This window comes from Megalops cyprinoides, chromosome 18 (genome assembly GCF_013368585.1).
Source record: "Megalops cyprinoides isolate fMegCyp1 chromosome 18, fMegCyp1.pri, whole genome shotgun sequence".
In the NCBI taxonomy this organism is placed as follows: Eukaryota; Metazoa; Chordata; class Actinopteri; order Elopiformes; family Megalopidae; genus Megalops; species Megalops cyprinoides.
Genome location: NC_050600.1, coordinates 23,650,775 through 23,663,867, shown reverse-complemented (window position 1 = coordinate 23,663,867; position 13,093 = coordinate 23,650,775). Strand labels below are relative to the sequence as shown.

At 45.8% G+C, this 13,093-nt stretch overlaps 1 protein-coding gene across 2 annotated transcripts in view; it reads right to left on the bottom strand.

The window, feature by feature from the left end:
* LOC118792870 (gamma-aminobutyric acid receptor subunit alpha-2-like) overlaps positions 1-13,093 on the bottom strand; it is a 69,309-nt gene that overhangs the window by 42,638 nt on the left and 13,578 nt on the right. For both annotated transcript variants that reach the window (XM_036550698.1, XM_036550699.1), the window contains exons 4-5: positions 9,701-9,768; positions 1,238-1,458 (exon numbers count right to left, since the gene is read on the bottom strand). In XM_036550698.1, the coding sequence (XP_036406591.1) occupies positions 1,238-1,458; positions 9,701-9,768 (289 nt within the window). The remainder of the gene's footprint in view (positions 1-1,237; positions 1,459-9,700; positions 9,769-13,093) is intronic.

Here is a 13,093-nt window from a genome sequence, read left to right as displayed (position 1 = left end):
CTCAAAAATAATTAAATAAATAAGTAAATACGCACAACCTCATGCTTTCAATAGCAATTATATCAGCAGAAGTGACACTAAATATATAAATATTATACGTAATATTATAATATTATAATATTATACATAAATATTGTAAAAGATGCCGGAGTACTTCCATAATTTACTTCAAGTTAGGTCCAAAGTATTTTCCAGGAGAAAATTACTTTTTGTCAAAAAAAAAAGGCTCTATGGACCAACGGTGCAAAACTCCATCAGCGCACCTCCAAAAATATCAAAGGTGCAAATGGGAGTTTTGAATTTATGGCTTCGGAAGTGACAAGCTGTTGGCTTGAGTGTGAAAGTCTAGACAAAAGGCCGCGGCGCAATTACAGCGATCGTGGGGGGAAAAGAAACGCTGCGAGCCACGGCAACGATAATACATTTTCCCAGCTCTGTGCAGGTGTTTCGCAGAAGCCCATTAGCCCCGATCCTGAACTCAGTGGAGCCTCCCAGGTGCTGGCGCTCACAGGCAGAGCTACCCAGTTCCTGAGATCAATCTCAGTTCTGTCCTTAAGCGGACTGACTGTGGATTATGCCTTAAAGGCAGGGGGCTGCTTCAAGTTTGTTAATTCAGTGAGGAAAACTTTGCATAATTTTGTTTACCTCAGGACCATCAAGAAGATTCCTGGCTATCCGGAAGTACACTGTTTTACAAGCCGGCTGTGTAAATGTGCATGAGTAAACCACAGCTATGCCAGCATTGTGTCAACATGATGGCATTTGATGAACACACAAGGCAAAGCTCCTGTTTGAAAACTGGCTTCGGCTTTTTAAATTACTGTTAATGTAGTAATGAATCTGAACAAATTTCAATCTGCGGCTATGACATGCTGCCAGACAGGTCTCGAAGAGGTGACCAATCACAGGTGCCCTCATATTCCAGGAGTACAATAGAGTTATCTGCACATACCCTACAAAGAACATTCAAGTCTTATAATGAGCATGTGCAACAATGGTAATGCAAAAAGTCCAGTCCATGATCAGGAGGAAAAAAAGAATTACTAAGAGCAAATTGGAAGAGTGTGAGCATGGAAGGTTGTGTTTGGACAAGCCACAACACGCTGTAGAATATAAAATTCAAAGGCCTGAATTCAGGTGTGCCTTTTGGCACTAAGGGCACACTAAACCACAGCATGGCCAGGCTGAAATGTGAAACTCCAGAATCCCCATGGCTAAAAAGCAGCTCCAACTGTACCTCATGGTGTAGAGCAGTGTCCCGTCCTCCTGGATCCTCAGCAGCTTGTTGGGCATGGTCATGTTGTGGGCCACCGATTTTTTCCCGTTGTGGAAGAAAGTGTCCGGGGTCCAGATCTTGCTGGCCATCAGGTTGTTCAGGCGCAGGATGTTCATCGGCCCGTTGAACTTTAACCTCTCGTCCTTCCAGCTCTGGCGGAAGAACACGTCTATCGTGTACTCCTGTGGAGAGAAAGGAGAGCCGGCCGCTTGGGTCACCACTTGCAAGACCAACTCATTCCTGGGGATTTTTGTGGTTCAGGTGTGGGTTTGACCCCTGGCTTAAGGGTAACTCTATGAGCAGAGCAGGGATCAAACAGGGATCAAACAGTAAAAACAGTAACAAACTGTTTAGAGCATTGTATTAATAGTTTTGAGAACATTAGATATCTGAGAACATTGGGATATTATTTCAAGGCAGAGGTGGAAAACCCCAGCTTCAGAAAGTAAAAGTCCTACCATGTATTTGTTCTGGCCATTCACTAAACAAGGTGATTTCACTAATTAGCTCCTCTACCTGGCTGAAGAGTTCTGCTAATTAAATTCAGCTGGTGTAGTGCATGAGTGGAACAAATACGTGGCAGGACTTTTACCTTCTGAAGCCGGGGTTTTCCACCTCTGTTTCAAGGCATGTGTGCAAATAATTGAGAAACCTGTGAAGTGGAAACTGTGATACTTGCATTTTTCTCCTGCTCCTGATCTTCCGTATGAAGTCGAAATGGAAATATTTACATTAAAGTAGAGAGTGATATCTCCTGTTGAAGACACCTACCTGTTGTCTGGACAGATAATGCAGCTGGTGTCTTGGGAAATCGTAAACTGCTATCATGAATGCAACAGAGAAGCTCAGCCAAGTGCAATGCAGTTTTCCGTGAGTATGCGAAACGCAAGATACTGCAGGATTTAGACATGTCTGCATGCTGTTGCGAAACTCTTTCTCTCCTGATTTCTCTTTACTCTGTCTCTCTCTCCCCCTCTGTCTCTGGCACTCCTTTGGAATTTTAAAATCTACAAACCGCAAGCAGCTGCATTTTCATTAACACTGTTACCACCTAAAAATAGTATACACATGCAATAATTTAATTTTAAAAGTGCCAATTTTAATGGTGAAGTTGCAGAGTAAAGCTCTAAATGCAGCCAATGCTACGTCATCTTTTGATTCCCTGATATAATCTCCATCTAGTGTACTTGAATCAAGTGATATTTGTTTGATGACAAATTGTTTCTTTGGTGGGTGTTCTGTCTGTAACACTAAAATTCCTCACTGCAAAAACATATACACGCACAAACACACACGCAGTGAATAAAGACAAGCATGTTCTAAAACATAAACACATCACAAAAGCCTACATTCACTCACATAGTACACAATGCGCGCACACATACAGACACACACACACACACACACACACACACACACAAACACACACACACACATACTTTCCCTCATCAGCCGAGTGGCCAAAACACAACCCCTGTAAATAGCCTCCACACACACACACACACACACACACACACAAGGAGCAGCTGAGGTGAAGCTCCTGTGGGATTCAGATGCTGTGTTCTCCCTTGCCCTCCGCTTTTTATCCCGCACCGCTCAGATCCAGGGCACGGTCCAGAGCCTAAACCACACAACTGCTGCCTCTGCCATCAGAGCCCGTCCTCCTTGCCAAATGCATGGGTTTGTCAGCGGGGCTTGACGCCAAACAGATTTACTGCATGCACTTGCCCTCTGCCAGACTCAGCATCCCAGTTGCCACATCAAGAAATGAGATTTCACACAACTTTGAGCATGGAAGGTTCTGCTGCACTGATACCTTGTAACGCCTGGGGAATGCACACACACACACACACACACACTCACACACACACACACACACAGACACACATACACACACACACACACACACACATATGCACACACACACGCACACACACGTTTACAAAGCGCATGCACACACATGCAGACACACACACACATATGTTTACAAGCGCACGCAAAAACACGTGTACACATACATGCCTTCCATCACGGCGCACCATGAAAAACCTCTGCCTGAAGTGTCAGTTACACTACAATCCTGTAGGAAGACGACTGCAAGCTGAGGAGTCCTGCAGCTTCTGTGGTGATAATTCAGCACTTCGGCTTTGGCTGGAAGCTACAGGGGGGGGTTGGGTGGCTGAGGAACAGGCTGCATGAGTGCCGCTGGATTCTCTTTCTCTCTCTCTGCGTTTATGCAGGGGGGGGGGCAGACGGTGCTGGGCGTTCTGCCGTTGCCTCGCACGCCTCCCATCTGCCGCACGTGGCCTGTGTTATGGCGATACGCCGTGCCGCAACATCTGGGAAAAGTCCCATACATCTCGGGATGCGCGCGGCGCTCATGAAACATTAACCGTCATGGCTAATTTATACAGCCCTATTTTACGAACAAGACAGAAGCCCGGTGCCATTGCCTATCTACATAAAATTCAGACAGCTTAAATGTTTCTCTCAGATTTAAAACGTGTGTTCGTACGCATTAGGAGCGATGAGTGCCCGTTGCCACATGGAGGGAGGGTTTTTTTTTTTTGGTTTTTTTTTTTGCGCCGTGTTCCTTTGTGGGTAATGTATAAACGAATGCAAGGGAAATCGAGGGAGGTTTAAGTCACCGTAAGCAATCGCTAAATAATTAAGAGGACAAAACCGACGGCAGAATACAAAACCCGCCCGTTCGGCGGCATGGGGCATGAGCGGTTCCGTTTCGCAGGGCACAAAAAAAGAGAGAGAGTGTCATACTCCTTGAAAGACGAAAAAAATGAGAGAGGGAGTGAGAGGGAGAGGGAGAGAGAAAGAGAGGGAGAGAGAGAGAGAGAGAGAGAGAGAGAGAGAAATGTCACGCAGAATAGACGTGCATGCAGATCAGCTCCTGGGAACTTGGGAAGGGAAAAAGGGAACAAGCCTGACTTTGAAAAGCACTGAAAAATATATCAAAGGGCTGGGTATTCAGGGTGCTGCAGAAACACATTATCACAAAGAGAGAGAGGGGGAGAGAGAGGGGGGAGGGGGGAAAGGGGGAGAGAGAGAGTAAAATTATTCAGGATGAATACAGGGGAGGAACCACACAAATGGAATAAATTATACATGCACCTTATCTCTCTTTTTTTCTGAGGCCGTCTGATTTGAACATTCTCTCCCCCCTTAACCTCCCAACTGGCCCCCCCCCACCCCCACCCCCACCCTAAAATACGTGAGCACAAAAAAATAAAAATAAAAAAATCAACTGGGCGCACAAGGGCTCTGGGAGCATTTGTTACACTGAGCGTGGAGTGCCATAGAGGAGCTGAGAAAAAAGGGTTTAAAAAAAGCGAGCAGGTATGGGCTCTAAGAATAGAAGAAAGCGATTGTCGGGAGACGAGAGGTCCCTTGGTCAGGATTGAAGCGGGTAGCCTTTGAAGACTAACTGACGAGGCGTTATCTGAAGGAGGCAGCGTCGCGGAGCTACACGGTGCTGTGTCTTCCTGAAATCCGCCGCCACGCTCGGAGTGGCCGAGCAGCCGCGCGGGCAGAGAGGCAGCCCTCCGCGAGACTCCGGGGGTCAAACTATGAAAAGCTCAGCGTGCAATGAAACAGGAAATATTTACTGCCGCGCGTGTCGTAGCATATCAGGGCGTCCGTGTTGCCAGTGGAAGTGTAAATGAAAGGCCTCTGAAGGTTTTTTTTTTTTTCTTTTTCAAAAGAAATGAAAATGCAGAAGGGCCTTGCTAAAGAGGTTGATTTCAGAGAATCACATTCACTGTTGCAGAGATGCAGAGGCACCCCACACAAGCCGTCATTCTCACCCCAAAAATGTACGATGAGGATTTATTTTCACTTCACTCTGACCTTCACTGTAGAAACGCTGTTAAGGTCCTTATTTTGAATGATTCCTGCTGGAGCCAGTCATTTCGCCTACATGCCCGCAAATGACCTGGGACCTGCATGATTCTTGCCACAGAATGTCGAATGGTCTGCCTCTGCCCTGTCCCTTTTGCCTTGTCATGTTCTAGCTGAGACCTTCTGAATCCCAGCAGGAGATCGCAGAGGGAGATTGTGTCGCCCGCCGCGCCCGCTTGTAATCCCTCGCTCTTGAGCGCAGGCTGCCCTCTAGGTGGCTATGAATGGCGGTCGCCTCTTTCCCTTATCTCCCCCACTGTAGCTGCTCCAGGGCTTGGCCCCAGCTCAGGGAGGGGTCTTTTTCAGGCTCAGGTGCCCTGAATTTGCCTCGCCTACTGATTGGTCGAGGGCAGGTAGCTCTCCCCCCCGCTGGCTCCGCAGCGGCTCTCTCAAACTGACCATCAAGCTTCACGCGGTTTGCTTGTGTAGCCCTGGGTGCACCGCTGGCCTCCTGTTGTATTGTGGCTGTCCATGCAAGCTAAGTGTATTTACTGATTGGGCTTGGGATTCCTGTTGTCATGCATGAGTATCCTTGAGGGTACCACGTTTAAGCCGCTAGCCATCCCACATGGCCTAGTTAGTTTCCTACCCAGCTTGATGGGTGCTGATAGAATTTGGAGCCCAGCTGCAGTGAGGAGCAGCATGGGCTAAGCAACAGTGTCCTGCATGCAAGCTTGTCTCCAGTAACTATCCATTAATGCACTGATTCTCAATCCTGCTCCTGGGGCCCCGCTGCTCCGCACGTTTTCCATCTTCCCCTGCTCTACCTACCTGACCGTGTTAATTATTTCAATCAGTAGTGTTTGGAGCAAGGATAGGCTGAAGATATGCAGGACAGTGGGGCTCCAGGAGTAGGACTGAGAAACACTGCATTAATGCTTGGGTCTTCCTTGCACCAGTCCAAAGCTAATCCACAATGTAACCCCATCAGGAGGAGCTTACAGACAGTGGCTAAGGCACACCGAAAAGGTTTAGGTAACACCAACCCCCCCCCCACTTCCTTTCGAATAGGAAGTGGTAGCTCTGCCTTCTCCAGGCCGGAACACACAGAAACATTGCAAAAGGGATCGCATTGACAGCTTAGCAGCTTGAGTGGGTAATTCGCTGGCAATGGCTATGCTTATACAGCCTTTGGCAAAACAACCTCTCTGGTGAGGAGGCATTAGAAAGCAGTTTTTGGACCTGACATCGATGCCGTGTCACTGCTCCTGGCTCACAGCGGGATCCCTGGTTGAGGTGGACCACAGCAACCGTCCCCACACAGTCTCGCTTTAAACCCTAGGAAGTGAGCAGGAGGCACACCCAGGAGGGACCTCCTCTCTCAGATAGTGGGAATCTGAATCTTGGAGCCGGGCTTCTCAAACCCAGGCAAGCTGCAGCTGTGATTGTGGCCACCAAAGATGCCGCCGTCTTTGGCTCTGACCTCCACTCCTGCAGGTGTGGAGAGCCTGTCAAACACTAGCGCTCCAACCACAGAGGCTCAGTATGGCCCAAAACACAAGGTTTCCCCTAGCTGGTGTAGATTGGTGAGCACCATGATGGTATCTGAGATTCCGGTTACCTACATAAGGGTGGATAACCAGGTAATTGCAAGTTAGTGTCTACTCCTAACATGACATGTTCGTAAGAGGGCCTACCAGTGCCGCCCATGAAGAGCTCCGCAATCTTTATTTTCTGCGTAAGTCTGCTGTTTATGAAAGAGCTCCAGAAATTCTAATGCAATTAAGTACAACAGGCCTTAGTGGCTAACCGACTGACACTAGTTAGCTTGCCTTCTTAAAAAAGAAAAACAACCAAAGGAAAAAGTTACTTTTTACTATGAAGATCATAGGCACATTTTCCCTGTAATAAAATAGAAATAGAATACAAAATGTGCAGCGATCAGGGAATTTACATTTTCTGAGCACTGTCATGAGAAACAAACATTCTGAAGTATACAACATTAATATTGGAACTGGCTGCTTTGAGCGGGAGATCGTTGAATATCGGTCCGAAAAATCTATATCAGCTCACCCCTACTACCAAGGAGAGACCAGATATACTGTTCCTCTCAGGCAGATTTGTAAAAATGCCAGATAACATCACCGGTGCCTCTTTTAGAACACTGTGACGCATGCGAAAACACACAGCATTGTTTTCTGTGTCACATTAATATGGAAACACAGTCGGGCTGCACGGCGATGTCCCCAAGTGTCCTTGTTTCTGGGAGGCGACAGAAGCATCAGAGAGGAAGTGGTGACTGCCTGCCTGCCTCCGCGGAGCAAAAAGGGTCTCGATTTCCCACCGAGCAGAAACGAGTGGCAGTGCAAAGGAGCTATTAACCTCAGTACTGAATTCTGAGAGGCAGACCAATCTCTCCAGCAGAGGTTATCACATCTCGTTTTGTCACCAAAACTGCCAAAATAAGACTTCAGGATGACTACCGAAACACACAAACACACGTGTGTACAGAGACACACACAGATACTCTCAGCTATGGCTGTGCCTTCTGTCCCTTGTTGTCTGTGCTCAGGCTTCTGCAATGAACCATCCTGAAGAAAAGGTGATTTCTGTGTTGACACTGACAGCAAAAGTTGACATAATTTTGAACGGCACAATTATAACCATTTGTTGCATGCACATACCTCGCACCTACAGTTCAATCTATCCCAAAGTAAACACCCGAACTGAAAACCCAAATACACATTTACAACTTTGACTATCTTCTATAACATCACCACAGGTTCCTACCCTCAGTGATCGTTGATATATCACTGCCATTATGACTGCCTACGTTAAATCTTACAGTACATTTCTCTCACACCTCTGCAGTCATCTCGATTGATTGGCCTGGCAAATTACAAATCTCTAATGGAACGGCAAAAAAAATATATACACATGAGCAACGAGGCGTAGTCAGCGAACGAGGGGAAAAAAAAAACAAGGCGCTGTAAATTATCGCTTTTAATCCACGGACGAGTCCGCCGCGCCGCACTCCGTGGGGAGTAGATAAGCACCTCTGTGGTGCACCAGGGGGGAAGGGGGGGGGGGGCAAGTGGAGGAGAATGTACCGGGGCGAGCGTCTCCAAAGTGGGCCGAGGCACTGATTACCCCGCCGGAGTGCAGGGGCCGCCGTATTTAATCAATCTCCGCAAAGTGCGCCGCCACTCGCGGCTTAATTGCATCCTTCAGGGAAACCGCAGCCGATGTGAGCCAAGCCGTGCATACAACCCCAACAACCCCCCCCCCCCCCCCAGCTGCCGTGAGGTAATGGAGAATGCTGGGACGACACATCTTTCATGTGGGGAAGAAGAAAGCAAAGAGGAGAAAGAAATCTAGGTCTGTAATCCGTTCCCCAAAAGAAGGGGGAGGTGTTCACCAGCTAGCCAGATTTGCCCTGCACTGTGCCTGTGTCTTACCTGTACTTTCACAAACGCAGACTCTCTTTGGCTCCCTCTGGTTTCCCCTGGTTCTGGTTCACTCTCATTCTCGCTGGTTCATTCTGTTCCCACTTTGATTCTCTCTGTTCCCACACTGGTTCTGTGTGTTCTAACTTTAATTCACTCTGATTATCTCTGGCTGTCTCTGTCCCCATTGTAATTCATTGTGATTATTTCTGGTTCTCTCTGTTTCCATTGTACTTAATTGTAATTAGCTCTGGTTCTCTCTGCTCCCATTGTAATTCACTGTGATCATCTCTGGTTCTCTGTATTCCCATTGTAATTCACTGTGATCATCTCTGGTTCTCTGTATACCCATTGTAATTCATTGTTATTATCTCTGGTTCTCTCTGTTCCCACTCTGGGTCTCTCTGATTATCTCTGGGTTTCTCTGTTCCCACTGTAATTCATTGTAATTAGCTCTGGTTCTCTCTACTTCCATCTTAATTCACTGTGATTATCTCTGGTTCTCTGTGTTCCCACTGTAATTCCCTCTGATTCTAGTTTACTAGGATTCTCTCTGGTTCACTGCTATTCTCTTTAGCTCCTGCAGTCAGCATGCAGCTGACTAGTGGTATTTTGACCACTAGACTCTGGACATGAGGGTCTTGGGCTGGACACCAGTAAGGTAACATCTGAATGGGATGCTCTACATCAAGTGCACCAGTACAACCACAGCTGTGGAAATGGGATGCTGAATACTAAATGATGTAAAAAGGGCTAAATAATGCACTATGTAACTTGAATAAAGATGTCTGGTAAATATCTAAATTATGTACTATTCCGCTGAGCATGGAGTACATCTGAAAGAAGGATCAGTTGGGAGGAATTAGCCTGGTGATGTGACCTCCTTAGCAGCATCGCCCTTAGCTTGTTGGCTCTGACTTTGAGAACAGCTAATTGGACAGTCACTGAGAAGGGTGCTGTGAAGGGACAGGCAAGTGGTATCCCTCCAAAAGGCCCCATGCCTGTCTGACAAACTCCGCCCCATCTGAAAAAAACCCCACCCCCATATGACAGACCCCACCCACCATGTAACTGCTGCCCACTTTCTGGCATGTCCTGTGCTGGAAAATTTTTAAACAGAGCTCACCATGTCTGTATCCGAAACTGGACCAAAACTGGTGACATAGATATTCGTCTTCACTTCCGTGACACGGTCTGTAAAACACAGCAACAAAACAAATATTAACATCAATAATAATGATCATCATCACCAACATCATTAACACAGAACAGACCTGAAATAAGCCATTATATTGAACCGGGGCCGGGATTTGCAACTGCAGGGATGCTGATAATGATAAACTGTGTCAGTTGTTGAGCTGAGGAAATAAATAACAATCACAGCCTTGGTTGAGCAGCCAGCTGGAAAATAAAGCCTTAATAAACCCTCCTCCTGGCTGAAATGGTTTTCTCCTAACATTAAACTTAGACGACACCGTGCTGCAATAGCAATATCTTGTCCGTAATAAAGCCTTTTAATTCACGGATGTCCATCTGCCTCTCCACGCTGTGCATTAGGGAGAGAAACACTCTCTCTCTCCAAAACTTTCTAATGGACGGCGTTCGCTAGGCTAAAAGCATGAGTGCACCTGTAGCCAGAGCGTGCTTTTTTTTTCCCCCCTTTATTTTTCTTTTATGAAACAGGTCTCTAATGAGGGTGTGCTCCCCCACAAGCCGGGCTAATCCCGCGAGCTCTCGGCGAGTTCTCTTTGTTCCCTTCCCTCCCACACGCAGTCGCTCGCGGTAAATTGACCTACATTTTTTAGCAGGCGCATCTCATCGGCACAACCGGCGTGCTCCCGGGCGGCGCGAGCAAGCCCGGTGCCCCTCACGACAAAAAAAAAAAAAGGAAAAACGCTGAAACTCGGGGCCGGATGCGCGGCACTTTCGCCCCTTCGCTTGCCAGTTATCTCTCAGAAAAAAAAAGAGGGACCGACACAAGGCTCGTTCACACCCCATTCCTCGCTTGCGGGGCCGGTTTCATTTTTGATTGGGGTGTCTCTGGTGGTATGATGGGCGGCTCTACGCTGTTAAACGACACAGGAGGACGTGGGCTGAAAATTCACAGGCAAGTGTAAAATGGGACTGAAGTTAGGAAAAAAAAAAGCTAAAAGCATTGTAGAACACAAAAAGATTCATTGCCTGCCCAATGGAAATTTCAAAGTAAAGTAAAATAATGAAATAAAATAATAAAGATTTATGCCAGTTCAGATATCACCAGTTTAGAGACTACGATGTTTGGTTTATAATTGATCTGTTCTCACTGTGGAGTAAGTGTTTGAAAAAGAACACAGTAAATGACAAAGTACTATTGCCAGAAGTAAAACAGCCCCCTTAAAAAGACGTAATGAACAAAACATCTAAGCAGTCAATCCTCCCTCACGACTTTCCATTTGGCCCCACCACACAAAGCGGAGCTTTTTTTTTCTTTTAAATTGCCTGCTGCTGTTATCAAACTGATTTCGATGGAGAGCAGTTTAAAAGGTTTGGGCAGACCTTTTCCTCCCAGCGTTTGCAAAGGGCCTGGAGATCCAGCAGGGACCACAGGACACGACTGGCAGGTGTGTATTCAGCCTTGCCTTTTTCATGGAAGTCTATCGACTGCGTTGGTGTTAACACAAAGAAATAATCAACTGAAAGGGCACAGTTGCATTTTTTGAGGTGGATGCTGTCAAGCAGAATGCCACAGAATGCAGAGAATGGACCAAAAATGGCTGAGGTATTCCTTTAGGAAAAAAAAAAGAGGCGGACATCAGAAAAACGTCAGACAAGTGCCGCAACTGTTTGGAGGGGAATCGCAGCTCCGCTTAGTGATCAATGACTACAGCAGACAGACAGTGAGGCAATCAGCCCACCCTATTCTGTTGAAGGAACCGTCTGACTTTGGCCTGGCGTTGGTAGCAATTTAGACAGGATTCGTGACTGTGTCTAGCCAAGCGAGATCTGTGATGCCGTAAAGCCTGAGCTTTTTTTATTCTTTGAGGTTGCAGTTAGTGTTGTAGCGGGAATAGGTATTTGCAAAAAGAAAAACAGACACTAAGGTGGTGTCCTATGAGAAAATCAAAACCCAGAGCATTTGTAAATAAGGCCCTATAAGGCTGATGATTTGGTATCCGCTTTGCTTGTCCAACTAACCATTTGCCTTGAGGTTCATTTTCAAATATCTACTGAATGTTTCCCCAAAACAGTTGGATATTCATACGGCAAATTAAACATAATAAACATACGATACACATAACTGATAAAAGTAGGGTGAAGGAAGCATCACATCTGAGACAACAATCCTATGTACCCGTTAAAAGAAGGAGTGGTTTTAAAGATCTCAAAAATGAATTACCATTGTTTACGTTCAGACAAGCATGCCAAATTAAAAAAAAAATCCACATAGGCATTTGCTGCATGAACACAGGGTATTATTAGAAATACATGTCGGCAAGAAAGTGAATCCATTAATAGCCATGCGAACATAAATTTGTACACACCATATGATTAATAATAGTAACAGAACAGAAATAGCCCTTGGGGATTTTGATTTTGTTGCTTCCTATTTAAGCATCCTTAGTATTTTCAAAGCCTGGGGATGTAGGCCTGTTTTTTATAGGAGGTTATTGACAATATCAAGGGACATGGTTTGTTTTTTCAGCAGCAGACGCATGTTGGCTTGAAATAGGAGAAGCTAATCTGTACCTGTAAAACTGCTAATTGTGCTAAACATGTTTTTGGGTGTGTTACATGATTAGCAAATGTGTCAGTATAAATGGCCATCACCCATCAGCACCTGATTCCATTTGAACTTTATTATGTATGATTTGGTAAAAATGCCTTTGTAACTTGGGCAGTTCTCATTAGAATGTAAAAAGTAATTGATGGCAAGATATAGATGGATAGATAAGGCCAATATCTAGTCTCCCTTTTATAATCAAGATTATTAAATGTATCCCAAAACCTCAGTTATAAATATTTATTATTTTATTCATTTAATATGAAATTTGCAAAGACAATCAACTACACTCATATCCAGACAAAGTCACATAGTTTACAATTTTCACATTAGCAATTTATCCAATCTGGGTGTGCCTTGCCAAACAGCACAACAGGGAATGGACTTAGCAGCCATTGGGTTACAGGCCCTGCTCCTTACTGCTACGCTACAGTGATGTCCTTATGCACTGCTGTGGATATAAGGAGTCAGCAAATGTAACACAGAATGGATGTGTGTGTTCAGCAACCTCAGTATGCCAGGACCAAACATCACTTTTGAGTGCGTCTTTATTTGGCTTTGTTGCCACGGCACTTTTTGTGGGTTTTGGGAATCCTGCCAGCGATGGGCCATGAGCTACCCTGTCAGCACCAGAAGTGTATTGAATTTTAAATACAACCTGTACGCTTTACCGAAGCTCTTCATAACATTGCATCCTTTAGATATGATGACAGAAAATCCTCATCTTGGACCGTATGTATCTGTCTGTACATCACAGAC